Genomic DNA, 25,293 nt, shown 5'->3' on the forward strand with positions numbered 1-25,293 from the left:
AACTAAGAAAGTTAAGCCAGGAAAAGATCAAACACCTAAGCAGCTATAATAAATGAGGAGATTGAAAGATAATAAAAAAGCTTCTCCCCCTGTCCCCCAAAAGCTCAGGACTAGATGATTTGCAGCAGGATTCTTCTAGACTTTCAGAGATCTCTAGCCAATTCTTAGATCATTAAAAAGAAAGGCAAACACTCACAAACTCACTCTATAAATCCAGGAATACTTTAATATCAAAACCAGATAAAACATAACAAAAGAATAAAAACTACAGACTGATGTCCTCGATGAATACAGATGTGAAAATCTCAATAAAATAATAGTATATGAAAACAGGCATATATCAAGATCATCCACTGTGATCAAGTTGGTTTTATTATTCCCCAAAATGCAGGGATAGTTCAACATACTTAAGTCAATAAATATAATAAATTATATAAATGGATTTCAAGATCAGAATTACATGATTATTTCAATAGGTGAAGAAAAACCTTGGACAAAATCCAACAGTTTTATGATAAAAGACCTAGAAAGAGTAGGACTGGAGGGAATGTATCTCAAAGTAATAAAAGTTATAGAAGTCAAACACAGTCAACATTATCCTAAATAGAGAAAATCTTGAAGCAGTCCCATTCAGGTCAGAAATAAGATGAGCTGTCCACTATTCCCAGTCCTTTTCAAAATAGTGCTCAAGAAACTAGCTTAAGCAATAAGGCAAATGGATACAAATAGGAAAAGAAGTCATATTATTATGAATTGAAGATGTTTTGTTATACATAAGAGATCTTAAAATTTCTACCAGAAAACTAGAAATGATTTCAGCAAAGTGGTAAGATACAAAATCAACTCAGAAAAATTAATAGCCTTTCTGTATACCAACAACAAACACAGATCTTGGGCACTCCCGTTTAAATAACCTTCAAACACAATAAAACATCTTGGATTAAAACTAAAGAGGGGGGAAAGAACTCTACAATGAAAAGTTTAAATTTCTGAAGAGATTGAGAACTACTAAAAATTGGAAGACATCCCATGTTCATGGAAGAGTAGAATTAATATTGTGAAAATGATCATCCTACCAAATAATTTTTTTTCCTTTGAGACAGGGTTTCTCTGTGTAACTTTGGAGCCTGTCCTGGAACTTGCTCTGTATATCAGGCTGGTGTGGAACTCAGAGATACATACCACTGTCTCTGCCTCCCAAGTGTTGGATTTAAAGGTGTGTGCCAGTATCACCCAGCCCACCAAATATATGTTAAAAAAGACACACTACTAGTGATATCTCTTAATGGATAAGGTCAGGTAAGTGGTCAGGATTATAATAATAATCTTCACAAAACAGGTAGGTACCAGTGATAGAATGTCTACCCGTTTTGAAACTGCAGGCATCAGATGAATATTACCAGCAACTCTTCGTTCCTCATCTGTGTAGATGCTCTAGGATTGTTTCTTGTAAAACCAAAAATGCTAAATAACCTCCTTGACTTCATTGGCTGGGAGGTCAGCTCCCAGGCAGCCTCTGTCTATGCCCTGAAGTTGTGACATGGATTCTGTGGTGGTTTGAATGAAAATGGCCCATTACCTTCTATGTTTGAATGCTTAGTCCCCAGTTAGTGGGACTGTTTGGGAAGGGCTTGGAGGTGTGGCCTTGTTGAAGTAGTGTCACTGGGAGTGAGTTTGAGATTTCAGAAGCCTATGGCAGTCTCTCTCTGCTTGCCATCTGGAGATCAGGATATGCTGCTCCAGTGCCATGCCTGCCTGCTTCCTGCCAGTGACCTAAAGCTGTCAGCAAGCTCCCAATTAAATGCTTTTTTTTTTTTTTTTTTTTTTTTTTTTTGGTTTTTCGAGACAGGGTTTCTCTGTGGTTTTGGAGCCTGTCCTGGAACTAGCTCTTGTAGACCAGGCTGGTCTCGAACTCACAGAGATCCGCCTGCCTCTGCCTCCCGAGTGCTGGGATTAAAGGCGTGCGCCACCACCGCCCGGCTTAAATGCTTTCTTTTGCCTAGATTCTGGTGCCTCTTCACGGCAATAGAACAGTACCTTCAGATGCTCAGATCAGGATGTGCCTTGGTTCCCCACCCAAGTACCTGTCCTTCACACTGCACCATGAGAGTGGTTGTGAAACTCAGCAGTTTCAGAGTGTGTCGGACTGTAAGGTCGGCCGTGCAGGGACTCGAGGTTTCTCAGCTCTGAACTGGAGAGGTTGTAGTCTGGGATCACAATGAAGGCAATCACTGAAACCAATGGCGCCATTCCTGCCAGGGCGTATGTGTGCTCCCTTGGGGTTACTGGTGCGTGGGGCCAATGGTGCTTGAGACTTGAATGAACCCTGAGGATGGCATTATAGTTTTAATGTCCGAATGATAATGTTAGTGAAAACTCTACAAACGACATAAGGGAAGCTGTATAACGACTCAAGAAACTTTCCCCAAAAGACTTAAAAGGAATATTCTGAATTACCTATCAGTCTGAGTGTGGGTCCATTTTCCTCTTCTTTAAATAGTAAGAGCAGCACTTAGAAAATGTGCAAGGGTTAAGTGAGAAAAATGATGGCACACGATAGACTCTGAGAAATGCCAGTCAGTCCTTTCTGTGTGGTCAGGCCATCTCGCCACTGGCACCCAAACTCTCTCCCCTTATTCCAAACACAAAGTATATGTGGCGGTTTGAGTGAGCATGACCTCCATAGAATCATATATTCGAATGCGTGGTCTCAGTTGGTGGGAAGGTTTGGGAAGGATTAGGAGGTGTGGCCTCCTAATATCACTAGGAGTGGGCTTTCCAAAGCCTGCACCATTCCCGGTTAGCTCTCTGCCTGTCTTGTGCTTGTGAATCAGGTGTGAGTTCTCAACTGTGCTGCAGTGCCACGCCCGCTCACCTGCCTGCCTGCTCCTTGCCATGATGGCCATGAACTCACGCTCTGAAACGGTAAGCAAGTCCCCAGTTAAATGGTTTTATAATTTACTTTGGTCATATCATCTCTTTATAGCAACAGACAGTAACGGAGAGGTATACCAGTAACACACTTTAACTCAAAAGCAAAAAAGTTTTTATTTTCTGATATATAAAACCAAAAAAATTTAATATATAATGACATAGATTTTTTTTTTTCCAAAGAAGAGATAAAATGTGGGAGTAGAGTTCCGTTTAGATAAACACTCAGGCCTCCACTAAACATGTAGTTCCTCATATACACCAGCTTGCAAAGGTCAGATGGACCCTGTCCTGTTGTTTTTAGTTCCCTTGAATAAACTGGTTGACATCTGCCAAACAACTTAAGCATGGTGAGAAACAACTTTCCATCTTGGTAGCAAACCCAGTGTACTCAACACAAGATATCAAGCAATAGCTTAGCCGAGAACAACTCTTGCAGTAGCTGATCGCCAGTGTTTTGGTTCTGTAATACTTGTGATAACACACATTGCAAACTACTGCAGCAACACACAAGACACTTTTTGCACAGAGACTCAGGGAGCATCTTACCCTTGTGCTCAGAAACAAATGGTGGACGATCCTTGGCACATGACTGAGAAACAGACATGGAGTGAGGAGACAATTCTTCAGCAAAAGCTACTTCTGTCCAAGAAACAGTTCTCCAAGGGAAAAGAATTAAGTTCTTCACTTAAATTCCAGACAAAGCACAACACCGGGATGCAGTTTCCTTCTGCCACTCATGAAGTCAGGGCAGTTCTGCCTCTGACCAGCAGGTGGAGCTCTCAACCTGGAAGGCTGGGAAGACACTTTAAAACCAGTATTTACATGAAAGATTCACTTGGTCAGTTTGTTCTCAGTTAATAAATGCGCCATTCTCTCCCCGACACTGTATCCAGACAGAAAACACAATTTATATAAAATTTAATTGGGTCAGCAATAATAAGCCTCTAAGAAGGTCTAAAAAAGAGTATCTGTGAAAACTACTAAGATTCACGTGATTTGTTCTCATTAAAGAAGCGCGTTCCTGCCCCTGACCACCATTCTAGGAGCGCGCACTGACACGCTCCAAGTCTTCTCTTATAAAAACAGGCAGCTGTGTTAAAAAGCAAAGTTAACACGTACATCCACCCCACCGCTGTGGGGCTTTGGGGGTGTGGTGTTTGTCCCTCATTTCTGCTGAAGACATCTTAAACCTGCGCTGGTTAGTCAACCCAAAGAAAACACTGCTGTAAACATTGGCTTTTACTCCTACGTGGCCTCGTTGGGCCTCGCTGTCCAGCCAGCAGAGTGGCTGGCTTCTTAAACTCCCTGTCAGAGGCGGATGGCAGTGGCAGTCGACCTGAGGCTGGGGCAGATCTGCAGATGTGGCCACTGTAACCGCAGGGGCTCCGGGGTATAGGCCAGTGGGCCTCCTGAGCTGGCTGCGAGGAAAGCCATCCTCAGACAGTTCCCGTTTTCCTGTCACAGCCACGCTGGGTCAGTAGAGCGCTCAAGATCACAAGATCGTTTCACATGAGCTAGTTAAAAACATGAATTTTACTATTTTAAAAAAATCTGTAGAGCTTCATTTTAAAAACCAGAATTTTAAAAAATACTCTCTGTACTTTAGTATCCTGCTTCACTCTGCAAAGGTTCTGGCCACGCACTGAGCCCAGAATATGTGCAGGTGTGTGTATTTTTAAGTTCCATGGAAAAAATCCTATAAAAATAGACAGTTTTCTTGTCCAAAAGCTTAAATAAAGAATAGGACTTAGGAATGATGATGAAAAAAGGAAAAAAAAGTACATAATTATTTTTCTTATTTTAAAATTGACATAAAAATGTAAAGTATTTCCCTCTGGAGTCACTATTCATCTAAGAGCACTACACGCTACTCGGCACTCGCCACCCGTGGTTCCTGCTGCCACACAGTCTGTATGGGACCTCAGCCTGGCCAAGTGGCTCAAGTCCTAGAGAGTGATGGCTGGCCCGTGCTCCTCCACACCTCCTTGAGGGAGGACCAGGCTGTGTCGCGGGTCTGGTTTCAGGGAGCTGAGAAATCTGTGGATACTGCCGTTGCTCTCCCGCCCAGAGCTATGCAGGACCATGTCCCTGTGCAGCCTGTGGGCAAGGCTGGTACCATTGGCCCTCGAGAGGCTGCCCAGAGGGACGGCCTGTGTCTTGGGGATGTGCTGAGGTTCCAGAGCCCCCTCAATGACGATGTCGGCTTCCTCGTCGCTCTCCATTTCCTCAGGGTGGAAATTCTGCACGACATGCGGGGCCGGCAGGCTGTGGTGACTGGTGGTGCTGTCCGTGGACTGGGCAGAGCTACCGGATGTGCGGCTGCTGCGGACCACGTTGTTCCTTTGGTTGGCAGGCTTGACAGTGACAATGAGGTTGTGGCTGTTGGCAATCATCATGTCTGTGACTTGATCCAATGTCTTTCCAGCTACCTCAATCCCATTCACCTCCAAGACTTCGTCATTCACCGCCAGTAGCCCAGTGCTCTCTGCAAGGCCCCCAGGCACCATCCGGGAAATGAAGATAGCCGGGACTTTCTCTAGCCCGTGGGGGGTCACACGCATGCTGGTGCCATCTCGAATGTAGAAGCCCAGCGGCTTTTCGCAGCCATGTCTGTAGAGCCTCACTCGGCGGTGCGTCTCAGGGAGGATGTCCACATCAATGATGGAGGACACTGGGCGGAAGTCATGCGGCATGCTGATGTTGAGGTGTGTCCGCCGGCGCAGGCCTTCATCCCTCAGGGTCACCAGCACCTTTTTCTTCCTCGATAGAGTACCTGTTCCGAAGCTGTAGTGGTCTGCCTCTTCTGAAACAGTCCAGAGAGAGGAAGAAAGTGAGTAGTGTCTCCCATGCGGGCAGAAAAGAGTATGAGTATTGCAGCATCGGGAGCCTGTGTCCACTGTTCTCATGCAGCCCAGGTCTTTCTGCTACCTGCCTTGCAACTGTCTCCCTGAGTCTGAATCCCGGAAGTACTCTCTCTGGGGCTTGATGTGCAGAAACACTGGGTGACGGGGAATTACCTCCCTTCCCAGTGTTTACCTCCAAACTGGCTCCAGGTCATAAAGCTGAAGTACTTAGAGGGTAAGAGGTGGAAAGAAGAGCCCACAATGAAGAGAATTAGCAGAAGAAAGAAGGGTTAAACATCTGGAAGGCTGGCAAAATAAAAAAACAGGTCAATCCACAGCAGGGCCTTGGCTGCAAGAAACTTCTGCAAAGGAGGGTTAAACCACAGCAGGGCCTGGTGGCAGGAAACACCGCAGATATACGGTTGGACTGGGGGGCTTAAAAATACCCACCAAGTCTACAGATGATCCCTGTTGTTTCGCCTTCCAGCGGCTGGGGCAGAGAACACGGTCTGTCTTAGGTCAGCCCCTCTGCTCTCTGTGAGCACCCTGGTGCCAGCAGCACGCAGGCCCTGGCAGAAGGCATTTCCTAGGGAATTGTTCTAGACTGTTTTGGATCAGTGGCTGACGAGGTGTGACAGCACCTTTCACCAGCAGGGTGACAGACCACGGCGAGCTCAAACACGTTTGCATGAATGAACTGGCCTGGGATATGCTGAGGGAGTAGCCTAGTCTAAAGCAGAGTTTTTAAAAGATGAAAGGCAGTAGCCCGGTGTTTGGGAATGCTGAAGAGAACATTTGCTCAGGTTAGAAAAACACAGCACATTTATTTTTCTATTAAGACTTTTCTATTTGACACGCGAGGCCATACGAGAAAGCACATTGGGACTCAGATCAAAGGCCTCTGCAGTCCCCATGGCTCGCCTCCCTGGATACACAAGTGTCCATTTTATACACTGCTCCCGTGGAGTCTGTGCCTCATGGTGGCCTCCTCTGCATGGACTTGGGATCGTGTGGTGCCTGTCTTTGCCAATAAAAACCTGGCTAGGAAACTGTTTCTCTTCCCAACACCCCCGTCTTCAAAGCCTGACCATTTCCCAGACCAATGACCTTACAGCAAGACACTGAGAGGTGGCCTGCTCATGCCCTGTGCCCCAGCAGTCTTTCTAATACTGGCTTTCTCGCTGGTGTGTCTGTAAAAGACAGAAGATTGATGGAACAAAAAGAACAGGGCCACAGGCAGGGAAGACTGGATAAGAGGAAAGAAAAGGAGAACCGAGTAGGAGCAGCCTAGAAGTTAGCAAGACGAACCCAACACCTAGGGGAACTTCTTGTCATTCATCCTGAAAGAAGACTAGTGGGGAAGTCTGGAAACGACATGGAGAGGCAACCTGAATCCAGGAGGGCCAGTGCCAAAGAGGACAACATCTAGGTTACAAAGCCCCACTGCAGCCGAGACCCTTCTCGGGCAGAGATCCTCATCTGGTAGTGTGCTGAAGGCTGTGCGCAAGAGGAAGCACCGGTCTACTTAGGTCAGGCTGGAAGAAAAGCTCCCGCTATAGTCACATAGCAGTTGGTAAGAACGGTGACACCTTCGTGGCTAAGCATCAAGAACTGCCATTACTACCTGTTGAAGGTACTGCCCGAAGCAAGGCTAGCCCTGGAGTAGACAGGTGGGCTCACTGTGAGCCTGCTGCTCCAGGGAGAGCCTCACAGTCACTGAGCCAGAGCTTGGAGCGGGTTTCTGGAAGCCGTCAAGCAATGGTTTGTGGTGTGTGACTCAACTCCTTCCCTCAGCTGAGATCCTCTGCACAGGACACCCCAGAAGCTTATCACTGACACCCCACAAGCACCAGCATCTGTGTTGTGAAGAGCCCTGGACACCACACCGACGCAGCAGCTATGGAAATCCAGGAAGGCGAGACCAGAGACCTGGAGAAGGAGGTGTGAACGTGCTGCACAGTGCGGGGTGAGCGGAGGGCTTTGGGGCAAATTCCCCAGACCTGAAGCCGGTCCTCAGCCCCAAAGCTTCACGGGGCCAGGTATTGCTCTAACACATGGACACGAACTTGTGCTCCAAATTTCTCACCAAGAACCTAATTAAATGGATGCATGCTATCTGTCTCTTCTCCTTGAAGGTGGGACTTTTGCCTCTCCTGTAAAGTGGGGCCTGGGGCACTAAGACATTGGGCCTCTTATGTTGGAGACCCAGAAATTAAAAGCAGTAAGACTCAACAAACCAGGTTCCCTAACTGTTGGCTTCTTAGGTGTTGGCTAGAACCTAGTGTCTGGCCCTTGCGTCTCTGGCCCTGATCCCGTCCGTATTTCTAGCTCCCACGTTCATTTAACTATGAACCAGGCAGCTTCAGTAGCTCTAAAGGTTCTGATAAGGCAGCTGTTCCCTTAGGCCCATCACGCTGACCATCTGAGCGTTCTCACTTTTCGGCATAAGATGCTGCTTCACAGACACAGAGGGAACAAGTAGGAATTTATGGGACTGTGCTCTGCTGCAGTTACCCTACCGCCATTCCCAGGATGGTGATGCCATGTGTGAGATGCATGTGCCGGATGCATACAAAGGGCTGGGACGGCACAGCTCTGAATGTAGCATGCAATGAGGTTAGGTACAGCCAGAGGGGTATCAGGGCAGCAAGCCTGGAGCTGGTGCTCCTGGCATCGGCAGAGTGGGCAGAAGCTGGGTGGAGCCCCATGACAGGGCAGAACGGCGTACTACTGAGGCTGATATCCAGGAGCCCTTGGAAGGGGCCCCCCCAAGTGGAGCAGGTGCCACTAGTGCTTCCTGGCTTCTCCTCACCGACTTCCTCCAGGCTGGTTCTGGAAACAAGTCCCACCGTGGGTGGGGGCTTGTCTGAGACGCTCTCATGCCTGTGGGGGATGTGACGACCCTGCTCACGGGGCAGGACTTGTGCTCTCCCTGTGTAGTGTGCTGTGCTGGCTGACTATGCTCGTACATCAGCTAAGCAGCTCCAGAGTGCTAGCCAGGGTCTAGGACCTATGCAGTGAGGAGGGAGGGCTACGCTCCAGGTTATAGCTCCACGCTACAGTTATATCTGAGAACCATGAGCTGGAATGTCGGAGGCCATGCCTACCCCTGGCAAAAGGCTGTGTGAGGAAAGGGCACGTTGGCTTCGGGACAGGAAGCAAGCGAGTGAAGTGTTCTGGGGACGCAGACAGACTCCTCGGGATGCGAAGCAGTGTGTAGGTGAGTGGCCTTTCTGAACTCTGGGGAAATGGTCCACTCTCCACAGACCTCGCCTGTCTCCCCAGCAGCCGTGTGCGGAGCATCAGCGAAGGAGGGAGGGGAGCTGCAACCACAGTCTGGCATGCAGGGTTTTCAGACAGCAATGGGTTTCTATCTCTTTTTAATATAAACCACCACACATGGACTTTATTTGTAAAAAATCCCAAACTCTTTAAAAATAAAAATGTTCTAGAGAATGCCCCATTCCTCAAATTCCAGCCTTGGTTTCTGAAGTAAATACCTTTAAAAAGAGCGAGACTGTCATAGCTTCTTCACCAAGCAATATGCTAAGCCTTCTATTTTCTACAAGCAAACAATTAAAAGAATTTCAACTTTTTGAGCTGAATATATCTTGTTTTCTCTTCTTTCTTTTTTTTTTTAAAACTTGTTTCAAGATGTCTTCAATAAAAGGACATGAATGGAAAAGGAAGTTTGATTCTGGAAAAACTCTGGTGGATATAGGTCCTCAAGAAGCTTTTAAAGAGAGATTTTCTCACAGAAACTCCTTATACATGTCTTTGGCGTAGTTAAACTCCCTAATGCTGAGGCAAGCCTTTTCTTGGTGAGGAGAAACTTGCCTCTTTCAGGACTCTGGGGCCGTTCTCCTGGACAGCGCCCATTTACTGGACTTCACAAAGGGCAAGAACAGGAAGATCCCCCTCCTCATGTGCTGGTCTCCTCCAGGGAATGCAGTTGTTTGCTTCTGGGTCTGGGGAAGCCTACAGCTTGGCATCGAGCTGGTCCTGCCGAGCTCTCATAAAGACCCCCTTTCATTATCCACTCGTCATGTTGGATGAGGATCAGAATGGGCGTCAAAGTCTACTTCAGACTGCTGTTGTGTATCATGGCCGTAGACAGAAAACCCAAGAGAGGCTGACTCACTGATGCGTCTAACAATGGATGGTGGTGAGGTCCCAGTGCTGGCAATGAGCCACCCACAACCTGCACCGTGAAACCCCGTTGGGCAGCCCTTGGCAGCTTGGCAGCCCCAGGCAGCGTTCTCTGCACGCAGCTGCCGAGAATTACACTGCCTCTTGGCTCCTAAGGAGACTCACCTGACCGCGTCAGCCTCCACTGCCCTGGGACTCCTGGCTACACCAGACAGATACGTCTGGAATCGCCAATCATCCTGGTCTAGGCCCTGGGGCACCTGCATGTTTGCACAGGCTGTTTCTAAGCAGCAGGGAGCTTCAGGTCAGGGCGCAGGCTCTGGAGCCGCTGCACTGGTCTCTCCACGGGTGAAGCAGGACCATCTGCTCCATGACCTCTGCTCCCAGCATCATGAGGTCATGTACTTCTGGGATGTTTTCCAATGCTTCCTTGCTGTGAACAGTTGTATCCCTGGTATTTCCATTCCCAGAAAAAGCAGAGACACAAGAAAACAGCGTCTCATCATCCATTGGGAGCAACAGGCAGGTCAGGAAGGTACGCGGTGATCTCTCCACTCATCCTGGGGACCTTCCCCCTGAACGGTGGATGACATCAGTTCTGCTCTTTGTTTATTCTGCTAAGTCTCCCAGAGGGCGGCAGCCTGAACGTGTGTCTGCATGTCCCCTAGACTGGGAATACAACAATCCACACTGAAGAACAAGCAAGGAAGGGGCTTTGTGTCCCGATATGAACACCGAGCCCAGCTATTTATTTGTTCAAGATGATCCTGCAGGTGGAGCAGAGCTATAGCTACGACACGGCCTGTCATGAGGCGTATCTGGGAGCAGCCTGGTGGCCACACGCTGGCACAGCACACAACTGTCACACTGTCACTTCAGCCACGAGGCACCAAGGAGCAGATGTGGGGACATCTTGGGGAAAGGCGGAAGGGAATGTGCCTCACCTGTCCTGCCGCATGCTCCTGGCCACGCTCCTGGGCCCAGCAGGTGTTCAGAACAGCCCTGCCTTAGAAGGCTATGTATTTTCCCACAACTGTTTTAGATGACATAACTAATTTTATTTATGTTAAAAACTTTTGAGACAGGGTCTCAACTGTGTAGCACTGGCTGGCCTTGAACTCACAGAGATTTATCCATCTCTGCCTCTAAGTGCTAAGGTTAAAGGTGTGTGCCACCAAGCATGCTCACCACACTTTTGTAAGTGATGTACCCACAGGGTCACATGACCTAGTCCCTCACAATCTGGGATAAAGCACTGATCTAGGTTGGCGTTTCTGTGTGAGTGGCTCACACAGTATGACGCTTTTCCATTAATGCTTAGCTTGGGGATACTGTTCAGTAAATATCCCATGCTGAAATACTTTAATGGCTAGATAAGATCCCAGTATATGGGATTTCCTGAATTCTTTAACTCAGCCTGCTGTCAGACATTTAGTTAAATTTCAGCATCATCTGACAGTGATGATGACGCAGGCGGCTTGAACTGTGTACGTCACTGTATGTATCCTGAAGGTGAGTCTTGAAGGTAAGTCCCTATCACAAGCCCCTCTGGGAACAGTAGACAATAAAATATCTTAGCTACTTGAAGTTATGCTGGGTCCTGTATGTCCTGATTCAACCACAGAAACAAATTCAAGAAAACGCCATTAATGCCAGCATCTCTCTGTAATAATGGATCAACCATGGCAAGTGGCCTCAACACGGCAGTGGCCGTAGCTATCCCTGCGCATGAGCAAGAGGCTGCTAGCTGGAAAGGGAATGCTTTTGAAAAACAAGAAAAAAGGAAGGCAGAAGTGAGGAGACATAAAGAACATGCTTCTTGTTCTCTTAAGAATATCAGAATGATGGACCATTTGCAAGACTTGAGTTGCTTGGCCAGCATGCCCACACAAGTGCATCCCCCAGCCTCAACTTGTCTGTGGGCAGCCCGAGACCAGACAGCGTCTCTCCCCACATAACTCAAATGTAGACATATGGGAAACATCTTGAAGAGCCACACCACTGCACACAAAACAAGCTGGAGCAAGATCCTATTTCTAACAACAAAAGACACATCAATATTTTTAAAGCCTGTCAGAGAAGTTGAAAAGCCATGAGTTAAAAAGGAACCCCAGATTCTCTGGCAGTTCTGTCTCCCACAGCTTTGTCTCGAAGGCTCAAGACTTATTCCCTTTCTCTGCTTTCCTTTCAACCTCTAGCCTCTAGGGCACCCCCAAGTGATACCAGTGCAGAAAAGCGCATTACGGAATTCCCTTGTGTGAGCAGCTGGAACACCAGCCGTGGGGAAGGGCTCGTGAGCATATGAGCACATAGACCCTGCAATCTCAGAGCTGCATGCAGCGTCATGCTCAGGCCAAGGGACGTTTGAATCTGTGCTCTCCCGCATGAAGGCAAAGCAGCAGCACAGGCTTATGGATTTCTACTACGTTTACTACGACAGAGAGCCACCTCAGCTCTGCCGGACTCTGCTGTCAAGACTATGACAGACAGCCACCTCAGCTCTGCCAGACTCTGCCTTCAAGACTATGACAGACAGCCACTTCAGCTCTGCCGGACTCTGCTGTCAACTCAGGGCTTCTGGGAAGAATGTCGTATGAGCCCTCTACCGCTGTGGCTGCCTTTTCAGGGCTGTTTCTAGTCAGACAGCAAGGTTCTGAAGGGGCAGCCTGCTGAGTACAGTGTTGTCCACCTGTAATCCGGGCCACTGTGAGGCTGAGACAGAGGATGGAGAATGTGAGGCCAGCACGAGCTACACAGAGGAACCCTGTCTTTAAAATGAAAACAGAACAGCCCAGACCCCCCCAAAAAATGGGGCTCACAGCCAGAGCAGAACAGGAGGTGATGGTGGCTCCCAGTACTTTCTGGTAGAATGCTGGTGACTGAAGGAGCTGGCCTGGCTGACCCTTAGGTGCCTGCTCATCCTGAGAACCGCTCATTTGAAAAGCCTGTCTCTCTAGGAGTCTATCATGCTCATTAGGCCTTGAGCTGCTGGGCTTCCCTGAAGCTGGCTGGTACCCAGCACTTCTTGCAGCTTCTATCTCCCACACACTCTGTGGGAAAGGCCAGTATGGCGAACATCTCTATTCTTTATAGAAAGTTTCCATGATCAAAATCAAGAAGGGACAGAAGAGCATCCATGGGGCTGGTGAAGCACTGAGACCCTTGACCCCTTGACCTGCTGCCTGGGTACTAGCTCCCATTTGCTCTCCATCCATTTGGTTTAGCTTTATTGACTGACTGACTGACTGACTGACTGATTGATTGACTGATTGATTTAGAACCACTTTTAGAGTATACAATTCAGTGATTGCTAGTATGCGGAACCATTGCCACTACCCAGTCACAGGCTGTTTCTATTACCACACAAGAAGCCTGTTCTACTTATGTCCTTGCCTTCCTGCCCTGATAACCTCTTGACCTCTCAGTAGTTTCGGGTTTCACCTGCTTGGGGCATTTTGTATGAACACAACCAGAGAACACAGTTCTTTGTGTCCGGTTTCTTTTGTGCCATGTAGTGTTCCCACTTCCCAGTGCTTCCTTAAGTTTCTACCATTTGTACAAGGTAATCTCCTTTTATGGCTGAATTCTGTTCCCTTTCTGCAGATGCCTGACATTCGTGTATTCATTCAACCAACCCTATTGGTTATTTCTACTGTTGCCTAATGTGAACAGTGCTGCTGCAAACACCTATGCCTATAAGCTTTACAGTTATTAGTAATCGTGGTGTGTGTGTGTGTGTGTGTGTGTGTGTGGTGATGGGGACCAAACCTAGGGTCTTCCTTGCACATTAAACATGTACTCTGCCTCTGAGATGTAGGTTAATGTGTTAAGGACCTGGTCGACTGTTCCCCACAGTGGCTGTAACATTTTCATTCTGGAAATGGAGGGTTTGTGGTTGCTTCCCTATCTTCTTGATAGTATTGGGTTTTGTCCGCTTGCTGACGTCATGGTGGGTGTGGAGTGGTTCTGATTTGCATTTCCTCATGGCCAGGGGTGCTGAACAACCTGTTAGGAGCTTGTGGCAGTTTGTTTGTTCTTCAGACACCTATTCAGATCTTTTGTTCGCTTCCCATTGTTCTTTCTTTTTCATCACTGACCTGAATGTTCTTTATATATCTTAGATACAAGTCCCTTAGAAGGCAGAGGATTTGCATATATTTTCTTCCATTTTCTAAGATGTCTTTTCACTTTCTCAATAGTGTCCGTTGGGATAAACCAGAGGTAAAACCATAGTTTAACATTTTGATGTTCAATTTATATTTCTTTTGCTTGTATTGCATGTGTATGTTGTATGGTTGTGTGTGTGTGCTCTATTAAAGAACTAATCTCCAGTGAACCAGGACTCTTCTTTCTGCTCCCTGCCTGGGGACAAAACATGACGGACCATCTCATGCCCCTGCTACCACAGAGCAACTGCTGCCACCATGCCTTTTCTCAAACCAAATGAGCCCAAATTAAATCCTCCCTTAAACAAGAATCATCTCCAGCTCCAAAGCTATGTCCTCATATGTCACTAGCACCAAACACAGTAACCGTGGCCCCGGTTTATGAAAGCAGATCTGCAAGCATCACTCTTTGCTTCTCCCCACCTGAGAGAACTGGTTCCACTCTGCCAAAGGCCAAGAGAAGGGGCACGATGTAAAAATGAATGGATTGGTTTTAGAGAACAAGTGCTACCATGCAGAGCCACCAGTGCCTCCAGTGCCACACGGACATACGGCACATCAGGAACGGTGCTGCCTCGGGCCACTGAAGAACATCTACCAGGCAGGTAGAAAGACAGAAATCTGTGGAACTTACTGGGAAAGGGAGTAGGTTATGGCTGGCACCGAAACAACCTGTATGGAACAGGCCACAGCCATAGGGAAGGGCAGTTATAACCCAAAGATGTTGACTTGCAGAAAGCAAAAATTGGTGACCATCCCCCAAATAAGTTTCTTCAAACAGTTTTTTCTTGAAAGTTGAGCAGTAAAAAGAAAACCAAATGCCGACAACTCCTTTGTGGCTGACATCTACTGGCTGACGGGAAACGGAGGATGGCGGCTGCAGTGTGCCTGCAGGACCAAGCCTCTCTGGTTCTCACGTGGGCTGAGGCAATGGCAAATAGACTAGATAAAGTAACAAAACAGGAAAGGTCCAGCTATCCTACCGCTTATCGAAAGTCCGGCCCTAACCTTTTCCATGACAGGCTTCAGAGCTGGGCTCTACCCTTGCAGCTCACTTAGCCTTTAGTGATTCCGCAGAGCCCATGGCTGGCTGGGCTTCAGCATATGGACTGGAGGCGCACACGGGAGCTAAGAGCACACATGTACTTGTAACTGCTCTTCCACATTTTGTCTTCATGACTCTCTTGAGTGTAGAGCTCACTCTGTACTGCTTCAGGGATGTACAACTGCCTCGCTCCTCAGTCTTTGGGTGGGCACTGGGTGCCCTAAAAATATTTGTCACAGTGGCTGTAGAGAACATCCACCATCACCCAGTCCATCCGTGCCTCTGGGTGACTTCATGAAAGCATGATTGCTGCATGCTAACCAATCTGGGCTGTGGGTCTCCCACACCTGTTCAGTGTGGAGCGTCTCTCAACCCACCAATCCCAATGGGGCATCAGCCATAGCATCATGGGCATGAATACCCTGATGTCATCTGGCCAAAGATCCTTTGGAAGGGAAGACGCTCACTCAGTGGCTCTACACTGAGGATCTGCGGTTGGAAACAACCCACAGTGTGGAAGAGGAAAGAGACCCAGGGTCAATGGGATGGACAGACGGCACTTCACAGACAGGGAATACCAATAAGAGAGGCAGGCCCAAGAGGGTAGCACAGCCACTAAAGGACAGGGGTCAGGAACCAGAAGCTACCTTCTCTGTTCAGAGCACAAGAATACTGTCTGTCATTCAGGCTTTCCCTGAAGGAGATGCTTGGTGTTTTGTTTAAACTGAGAACACAATTGTACTTGGCCATCGTAACTCTCAAGTGAGCAACAACCTATAATGTATCCTTCCTATTCTTTTTAAAACCAAAATTGAAAAGCTCCAGATATCCAGGTAAGCAAGCACCAGACCGTGACTCTTGTCCCACCTGGTCTTGGCCTCCGTGGGGAGCGCAGGGACAGCTAACATGGCCAAAAGTAAGAGCATAGGGATATCTGTAGGGTTGGAAAGAGTACCTCTTAGGCGGGTTCCCCAAGGGGCTTCTCCCACTGTCTACCCAGGCTCCTGTTCTCACACAAGCAAAGAATGAGTACTGAAGGAGGTGGGGCCTCACCAGGGGACCTCACCCAGCTGTGCTTGGCCCACATGAGGACAGACCATGGGTCATAAGCAAAACGTATTCACTTACATAACCCCTCACTAGTCCTGGGGCACACCCATACAAACATGTGTAGGCACACACAGGATAAGCAGCTGTTCATAGGGAAAAGTGAATTTTGTTTGTTCAGTTTGACTGGACCGTTATGATTTGTCTAAAAAAAAAAAAACAAAAAAAATCAACCAATGGCAAATGAGTGAGTCCTGTCATTCTCGGAGACAGGGCCCCTCTGCTCCGTGGTAATTTGGTTTGGGTTTGCAAACCTGGTGGTGCCTTTTACCGACTCACGTGACGCTGATCATGTGCTCATGTGTCACTGCTACTGAGAGGAGCCCCCCCAACTCCTGGCTGCTCTTGCTCAGTGCTTGCTTCCTCTGCTATACAGGATTGGCTGAAGGACAACAACATGGGTTCCTCTGAAGAAAGGAAAAATTCCCCACCGCGTTCTGTCCTTCGAAATACTGAAATTCCGCAAGGAAGGCGTGAGAGGTGTGTCTGGGGGAGCTGCAGCTGCAGTCGTCCCTCCCCTCCGCCCCCCCCCCCCTCCGCCCATCCTGACGGTTGTCCTAGCGGGCAGTTTGTTAAGATGTCTCCTATAGCCCCGGGCCATTGCCTGTTGAGTCAGCACCTGGCCTGTGGTCCTTACAGGGTTGGGAGGGTGGAGCCTCCCAGAGAGAGGCAGACCTGTCCTTCAGGGCAATGCAAACCTCTGAGTGTCTTCCCACGTGATTGACACATCGGGATTGACACATCGGGAGAACACTGCGGTTGGTCAGCAGGACTGGGAGTGGAGACAGTGTCAACGCCCAACAGGTGAGGAGAGGATGAAGGCAGACTGGGCGTGGGAAGGAAGTAGCTTGGGGTCCACTTCAGCATCCTCAAATGTTCCTGCTCCTGTGCTTGTCGCCCCTCACCCCTTCAGGGCTGGGCCAGAGGGCCATTGCTCACTATCCCCAGGAAGGAGGAGAGTGGGTAGTAGAAAAGCTACCTGAGAAGCAGCATCTATGAAGTTAGTGCAAAGATGTATGTCAGGGGTCAGAGGATGAGGAGAAACGGCAAGGATGAGGGAGAGCTGGTCACAAAGCACCATGGGAACTTGTTCTTTCTAAATCCTTCAGGAGGGCCAGGTGCAGAGCACAGCCAGGCTCAGGTGGTTCGCAACACCCTTAAAGGAAGGGCCTGAGGCAGCTATGACCAGTAGGGGCACTACTGGCACCCACCTGGAGAGGCCAGGAGTACAGATAGGCTGCTAAAATGCACAAACAAAAAAGGTTTTTAAAAAATCTTTGCTAGTTAATGCTTGATAGCAAAGAGCCATCTAGTTAGCATACCACAGAGAGGGAGAGCCGTGGCTCACACCCACACCTCCAGCCGAGGTTCTTCAAATGCCTGAGACCTTATAGGTTTAGTCTGTGTAACAGGAAATAGCTGAGCATTAGCTTAGCAGGTAGGAAGGGAAGGCAGACAGCGCAGAGGCTCAATCCTCAGCCAGGATTCTGCCGGGGACACTGTTCACACAGGGCTCCACGTGCTCCAGTGGCCAAACTCCTCCTGTGTTCCCTCCTGCCGGAAGGCCTGAAGGCCCTGCGAGGGGCCTGCTTGAGCACCCCTGTTTTCACAGCTGGGGAAAGTACACGGGCGGCATCCCTATGAGGTCCATCTGTCGCGCAGGCTGGAAGGGCTGCCCACAGACCTGCATTTCTGCTGGGCCCACTTCATGCTGCCTCATAGCCCCTCCCTGCAGCTCCCTGTTAGGTACAAAACCAAGGTTGCAATAACCGGGCTCCAAGGCCTGAGAGGGCTGAGCACGTGTCCCTGGCTGTCGGCTGTTCCCAGGCCCCTCACTGCACAGAACCACCTGCCTTTGCCCCATGTCCCTATCTGTGATAAGCACTTAACTTGCCTGTTGGTTCTCAGGGCCCCCTTCCTTGTTCACCGACAATAGTCTCAATCCATACGTACAGGGAGTAGCAGGTACCCGAATCCTGGAATCATATTTGGAAGTGGGTGACTCTTATAAGCAAATTTTTTTTTTTTTTTTTTTTTTTAAAGTTTTTGCTAGTTAATGCCCGAGGAGCCAACCTTCCCATGTTCTGACACGGGCTGAACACCAAAGTCACTGCTGATAAGAGCTGAAGATGTACACTAAAAGTCTCTTCATGTCTTAGGGGAAGGTTACACGAAACAGCTTTCTCTGCTACATAGGATGCTAATTCAATACTTTTGATTTTCTAGAGGTCATAGGAGCTGAGAAGAGCCCCTCACCTCAGTTCCCAGGAAGCACATTCACAGGGCCTCTAGACTTCTGACTGACTGGAAACAGACAACCTAGTCTTTGAACCAATGTTTCTGCAGGCCTTTTTAGTGGATACTTCTGTTTTATTTTTCAGTTCTGGGCACAGGGCTCCCATCTGACCGAAGCTGCAGATGCTTTAAAAAGCTGTGAGCAGCAGCCCAGCTGGTCAGAAACCATTCCCTCATTCCCTCAGCCTTCCCCCTCAAGCCCACTGCCCACAGGGAAGGAGCTGGCTCGGGTCTCACACTGGGCCTGTTGGCAGGCAGACTGTTCTCCACCACAGTATACCTGAACCGCGAACCTGCTTCTGAAGGAAAATTAAAGGGGGAAGGAGGGGCTCAGCAGAGTGAGAGATGGTGAAGCCCAAGAGTCAGGGTTGCAAATAGGTGAGCATGGGGCAGGGAACAGCACACGTGGGGCGGGCAGGCAGAGCAGGAGCTGTGTCTGTCTTCCCAGCTGCTCTGAAATGGAACATCAGTGTCTGGAGCCAGACAGTGCCCACTGGCAGGGGAGGGAGGGAACAGTGCACACAAATCCCAGCTCAGTGGAACCCGCAGCCAGCCGCAGCCTCCCCCAGGGCCAAGCAGGCTGGGAGTTGCTTTGTCTTTTGTCAGGGTCGCTGCAGGGGAGAGGCTGTCATTGCTCCTGCAGAGGCATTCCTTTGGCTGCAGCGCTCACTGCCTTCCAGACCACAATCGTCTAAATTCAGCAAAACCAGTCACAAGGACCCCTCTGTTTCAAAGTGGCGGTAACGGTTTTATAAAACTTTAATTAGTAAAGAAGGGAAAATAAAGTAAGTGACACCTGCAAGGACAGCTGAAAAGTCTTCCAGTTAGCTAGTAAACGTGGACACCCAAAGAGCAGGCACATAGGGCCAAGTGTGCACGTGTGGGTGTCGCTGAAGCAAGGACTTCAGTGTCCACGTGTGGGTACTGCTGAAGCCAGGACTTCAGTGTGCACGTGTGGATGCTGCTGAAGCCAGGACTTCAGTGTCCATGCGTGGTTGCAGGGCAGCACTTAAAAGTTTCTAATTTGTGTTTCTTGTGACTTTCTTTATAAATATATTAGTGGTTAAGTGATGTCATTTTCCTCGGCTTTTCCTGTTCTCTTAACAAAATGATGTCAGTCTACCTGAGGGAATTCCTCCTGACATGGAGGAGGGATGCTAGGCCTCTAGCGAGAGATGGGCATTCCCAGAACCCATGAGGTCAGAAACAGCATGAGAGCATCTCTCCTTACTCTTCTAGCCTTAGCAAGCGAGCAAGAAAAGGAAAGAAAGCGGACCCAGGTGAGCAGTACAACTCTCTCCGGGAATGGGACTGCTGGGTTACACTGGGACCAGTTATCACCAAGCTCACCTGAGCGCACAAGGCCACGCGATCACCAAGCTCACCTGAGCGCACAAGGCCACACGAACATTTGTCATGAATGCCTACAATCACAACAGCTGAAAGGTGTGCACAGACCAACTGCCTGCCGACTGAAAAGGGTGAACAAAGCAGACAGTGCTGCACACGCACAACGATGGCATTCCATCACAAGAAATGAGGAGACACAGGCCGGGCAGTGGTGGCGCACGCCTTTAATCCCAGCCCTCGGGAGGTAGAGGCAGGCGGATCTCTGTGAGTTCGAGACCAGCCTGGTCTACAGAGCTAGTTCCAGGACAGGCTCCAAAGCTACAGAGAAACCCTGTCTCGAAAAAAACCAAAAAAAAAAAAAAAAAAAAAAAAAAAAGAAATGAGGAGACACCATGGCGCTCTAACATGGATATGCTAAGTGAAGGACTTAGCATGGACTGTTGGGTTTTGTTTATGCAAATTGTCTACAATGGGAAACCTATAGTCTGACGGTAGATTGGTGGTTTTCAGGGCATGCAAAGTATTAGGGTGACTGCTAATGGGACAGTCCTTTTGGGGGGAAGGTGATGAAAATGTTTTAAAGGTTACCATGGCAGTGGCTGTACGGCTTTGAGGAGGCACTGACAACCGACAAGGGGGTGCTCTGGACAGGCTGGTGACATGGTGTATAGGAACTGTCCTCACAGCTCCTGCTGCGATGTCAGGGAGCCCAAGCTTTGCTTTCAGTTCACGCTCCTTCCTTTAAACACTAACAATGTAAACCACTCTTCTACCTGGAGCATAGTGCACACACGCCCCTTATCCTAGAACAGCCTGCCCCCCAGCTCTAAGCAGGTCCTGCCTGTTATCTCCCAAGATAAGGGAGTAGCGCCAATGGCTTGAGGGCTGGCCTGACTCCCACCCACAGGGTCTGGCTGCAGCCACGGTGAGTCTGTGAGTTCTAGCCAAACTGACAATGGCTGTACCTTCCTGCCCAGGGTTCTTTATTCTGTCAACTCTCAATCGCTTCTATTTTGGTTACAATGCCTTTTAGCAATTTGAGACTGCTGGGCCCAGCTGTACACAGTGAGGCACAGTTACGAGGGTTAACCCCAGGCCCTTGCCTGCCTGTTCAGTCAGAGCACGTGACGAAGAGAAACAGAAGTGGCTGCTAACCTTTGTCATTTCGATGACAAGGCGTGCACAGAGCTTGCTTCTCTGCTGCTCTCAGGAATCTGTTAACACTGTTTCATTACCAGCGCCAATCACACCCTCGTCAGACAACGGTCAATATAATCATCTCCTTTTTGTACAAGACAAATTAGGTACACTAAGGCAACATAGGAAGAGTTGGAATTCAAATATACATTCAACATGGAAGAGATCATTTCTTCACTAACTCTGAACCAACATTTTAGTGAAGTCCTGCCTGCCACCTTGGAAATCTCTCAAGGGGGGAAGATGAGTCATGGGGCCCCAAGGGTGATGTTCACTCACCCTGCTGCCTACAAGATCCCCCACCACAGGGTCCTGCACATGGCTCCCTCTCTCCCACGTCGGAGATGACTGTGAGACCACGACACTGCCGCAGAGGCTCTTAGCCCCCAGTCAGTGTTATGTGTAGATCTAACCAGGTGACGGAGCACAGAGGGGCTCAGGCTAATGGGGTGAATTCTGACAGCTAGAAAGCTAAACCCAGATGTCTGCTAGGCACGATTCCTCAGCCCGTTGCTCAGGCTGTCGGTCTGGAAGTGGAAGCCAGACAGACAGCAAGAACAGGCCAGATTAGCCTTGTACACAGGCATCTGTGTGCAAAGTTCACACCCGCCTTCAGCTTCCTGCTCCAAGTGTGAGGTTCACACACGCGTGCATTCTTTCTAGCACACTATTAGAAGGGTTGAGTTTGTAGCTCACCAGGGCACTGCAGTGCTTAGGTTCACGGGGGGGGGGGGGGGATGTTCAGCTAAACGCTGAATGTTGCACGCTCACTAGTGAGAACTGGGGGAGGCTGTGCGAGGTGAACCCATGAGCTCCAGGTGTGGCCTTGCTCTTAAAAGATTCACTCTCAACAGCCAACTGGATCCTCAGAAAATAACATCCCAGGGTACAGAGACAAGCATGTGCACACATCCTCACATGTCCTCACAATTTGCATGTGCACACAAACCTTTACATACGTGTGTAAATAGGCGCATATATATTCTTGCAGTAAACATGTATGAACCCACACCCTTGCATACTTGGTGCATGCATGCAAACTAACTCTTGTTACGACTCTTAGCCTGTCACCAGGCAAGTGCTGAGAGGGTCCTGGCTAGCTCTAGCTTCTATTCCTCCTATTATTTAAAAAGTAACACACAACAGGGAGGAGTGGTGGCTCATGACTGTAAGCCCAGCACTCAGAAAGTGGAGGCAGGAGGATTGCTAAGTGGAGGCCAGCCTGCACTGCACAGTGAGACCCTGTCTCAGAACAACAGAAGTAACACATAAAAACGTACTCTTGATCCTGAGCCTCCTCAGCCAGCGTCTTTGCCTTTCCTGGTTGTGCTGGTTGCTTTTGTGACAGTGTGGTTATTTTGGGTCTAAACTAGCTGGGCAGCCGGGAACAAACAAGCGCCAGCTACCCCAACACTGAGTGAATCCTCCCAGACCTGAAGCTAGCAACCCAGGAAACTGAGGCACAAGGCAGCTGAACTGACCTGTTCAGGGCTTTGTGGCTATTGAGTCCTGAATCGGGACTTGCAGTTCATCACCAGGCTTCATGCCTGCTGGGACCTTTGTGGTTCTGAGGGTGTGAGTCTCGGAAACTCAAGCCTTAGTGCTGCTCCAGACAGTGTGCTTAACTAAAAACACACAGCAGCGAGGTTCCTCCCAGTCTCCAGTGCAATCTCACTCAGTGTCCTATTAGATGACAGGACTCTGTGGCACCGTGGAGGGCAAGACACAGACTCTTGTGCCCCGGCCCTGCTGCTTGGCACCCAAGGGTCCTTACCGAGTACTCAGATCTGCATATTGCACCCATGTGGGTGTCTGGGGAACAGGGATTTGGAATCCAGAGTTTGTGCTTCTTCCAACCAGAGCTCCCCGCTTCATCTTCCTTTGTAACTCATAACTGAGATGTTAGCAGAAGCAGTTTTCTCAGAGACAGGTAACTCCTCATGCCAGCCTGCCCCACCCCAAATTCCTGTCCTGGGCTTTGAGCTACATCAGCCCAGCTTCGAATTTGCCTTTTCCATGCATGGGCACCACCAGAGAGACCCTCAGCCTCTTCTGACTCTACTTTGCCCAACTATGGTTACTCCACACTGTTCTTTGAATGTTCCCCAATTAGGAAAAAACAAAACAAAACAAAAAACAAAACAAAACATGGGTGTCTCATTTCTTGTAGAGATCCAAGTCAGAGGCAGGCAGGGCCTTGTCTGCTGGGCAAAACACAGCAGGTAATAGCCCCAGGAGGGTCAAAGTGGAATATACCCTTGCAATCAGGATAGGTAGGTTCATCATGGCCCCTTCAACTTCAGGTGAGAACAGGAAATGCACAAGAAATAACGCCCTGGCTAGGACATGGCTGCTGGGGACCACCTGGCCCTGGCCTGCTCAGTGGGCTGCCTGACCTCACTCTCCCAGGCTGTGGGCAGAAGACCGTCTCCAGGCCATCCACATTGTCTCCACCCCAGGGTTGGCCCCACAGCTCGGCTGTGATTCAGTCTGTATTTATGAGATACTGCAGTGGTTACCACAGAGCACAACCATAATCGAAAAAACTGAAAATAACCATTGGCAGAAAAGCCCATATTTAAGGCAAACCTCTTTCGGTAATTCCCAGGGCTTTGTGAAGTCACCAGTCCAGACAGATTACAGAAGTCCCACAAAGGAATGAGGAGTGCCACCAAGGTCTCAGAGGACAGACTACCAGGCCCCGCCCATCCTCAGCTGTGGGCCTGGATCTCCTCTGATAAGGTGACAGAAAGACAAACAGCAGACTATCCAGGCCCTGACACACAGGGGACACCAGCAGATGTCCAGGCCCTGCCACACGGGGACACCAGCAGACTGTCCATGGTTCTTTATGAAACCAGAAGGATGTGCTGGAGGAGAGAATGCCCCTTTTCTTTCTCTCCTTCAAGAGAGTTGCTCACTTTGAAGGCCTTCAAATTAGTCCCCCAATGCCACATCAGAAGCTCACTATGGGGGAATTCAGGCCACTCCTGGCTCTACAGCTTTCAAGGTGGAACTTGTAACTCCTCCCTGCTGGCTCACAGACACCCCTATCCCGTGAGAGATAAGTATGTCTTCTCGAGGGCCCTTCACCCCCAGGCTCCTCTCTCATAACTCATAGACCAGACCTCTCCTAGGATAGAGACAGTAAAGGAAACCTCAGTGGCCGAAAACTCAGAAATCCTGCTGACAAAAGCATCTGGAACTCGCTCGATTGTGATATCATATAGTTAGAGTGCATGATTTGTCTACCAACTTCACTTGTTTAAGTCATACAGTTCTGCGGCTTTCGGCAATCCAGAGCTGCACAGTTACCACCGCAGTGTAATTACAGAGTGTTTTCATCACCCCCAAAAGAAACCCAGAACTAAGGGCACCCCTCCCTGTCCTCAGCTAGCCACCCCAGGCTGGGATTTTTTCTGGTTGATGGGCTGTCTCGGTGTTTGTTTACTCAAGTAAGAGCCAGTGTGGATGCGGACCCAGGCTCCTCCTCCTGTTATCAGGGTAGTGTACCTTGGGTGTCCCACTATCTGAGTAAGCTGTCTTCCTGCTGTTCAAGGACGTCTTTGGTATAAGGTGACAATTCATATCCAAATGTACAAATCCATGGGGAGAAGGGTCTTAAGAGGCAGTCTCCAGGGATGGGCGGAGTTCTGTGTCTGTCTCTTGTGCAGACTGTCACCAAAGGGCGTTGTACAACCCATGGACAATCGATCCAGTAAAATTCTAGCCACCAGGCCTCATTTGCACGGGTCTAGTGCCCTACAGTTTCTAAGTCCAGCACGGAGAGGATGTGGAGGGAATGGAGACCTTGGAGGCAGGCTCAGCACCACCCTGACTCATCACTTGATGCTGTGTGGCTCTGGGAAGCCTCGTGCCTTCCCTGGGACTCAGTTCTGTCCTTTGTGAAAGGAACAATTCCACCTCTTAGGAAGACTGTAAGTAGGGAAACTGTACTCAGGAGAACGAAGGTGGGCGCTGGCATTGTGAGGAGAGTGTTGGCAGCCTGCAGGGAAGGGCTCATGCCACCTCTGAGGCAAGGAGCCCTTGGTACTCTCCTAGGCCCTGGCTGTACAACAAAACTCATCCATGTATGAAAGGAAGAGTTCATTACCACCCCCTACTCCCTTGTGCCTAAAACAAGGGTCAGCGAGTGCATCCCATGTCCATGAAGTAGAACTTCTGAAACACCTAAGGGCCTCCCATG

The 25,293-nt window shown here is 49.1% G+C and overlaps 1 protein-coding gene across 1 annotated transcript in view; it reads right to left on the reverse strand.

Annotated features, from left to right (window-relative positions):
* Nucleotides 1-3,029: 3,029 nt before the first annotated feature.
* Pard6g (par-6 family cell polarity regulator gamma) overlaps nucleotides 3,030-25,293 on the reverse strand; it is a 63,176-nt gene continuing 40,912 nt past the window's right edge. The window contains exon 3 of the mRNA XM_057788709.1: nucleotides 3,030-5,737. Within this exon, the coding sequence (XP_057644692.1) occupies nucleotides 4,881-5,737 (857 nt within the window). The 3' untranslated portion in view covers nucleotides 3,030-4,880. The remainder of the gene's footprint in view (nucleotides 5,738-25,293) is intronic.

The sequence above is a fragment of the Chionomys nivalis genome, chromosome 14, assembly GCF_950005125.1.
Source record: "Chionomys nivalis chromosome 14, mChiNiv1.1, whole genome shotgun sequence".
NCBI lineage: Eukaryota > Metazoa > Chordata > Mammalia > Rodentia > Cricetidae > Chionomys > Chionomys nivalis.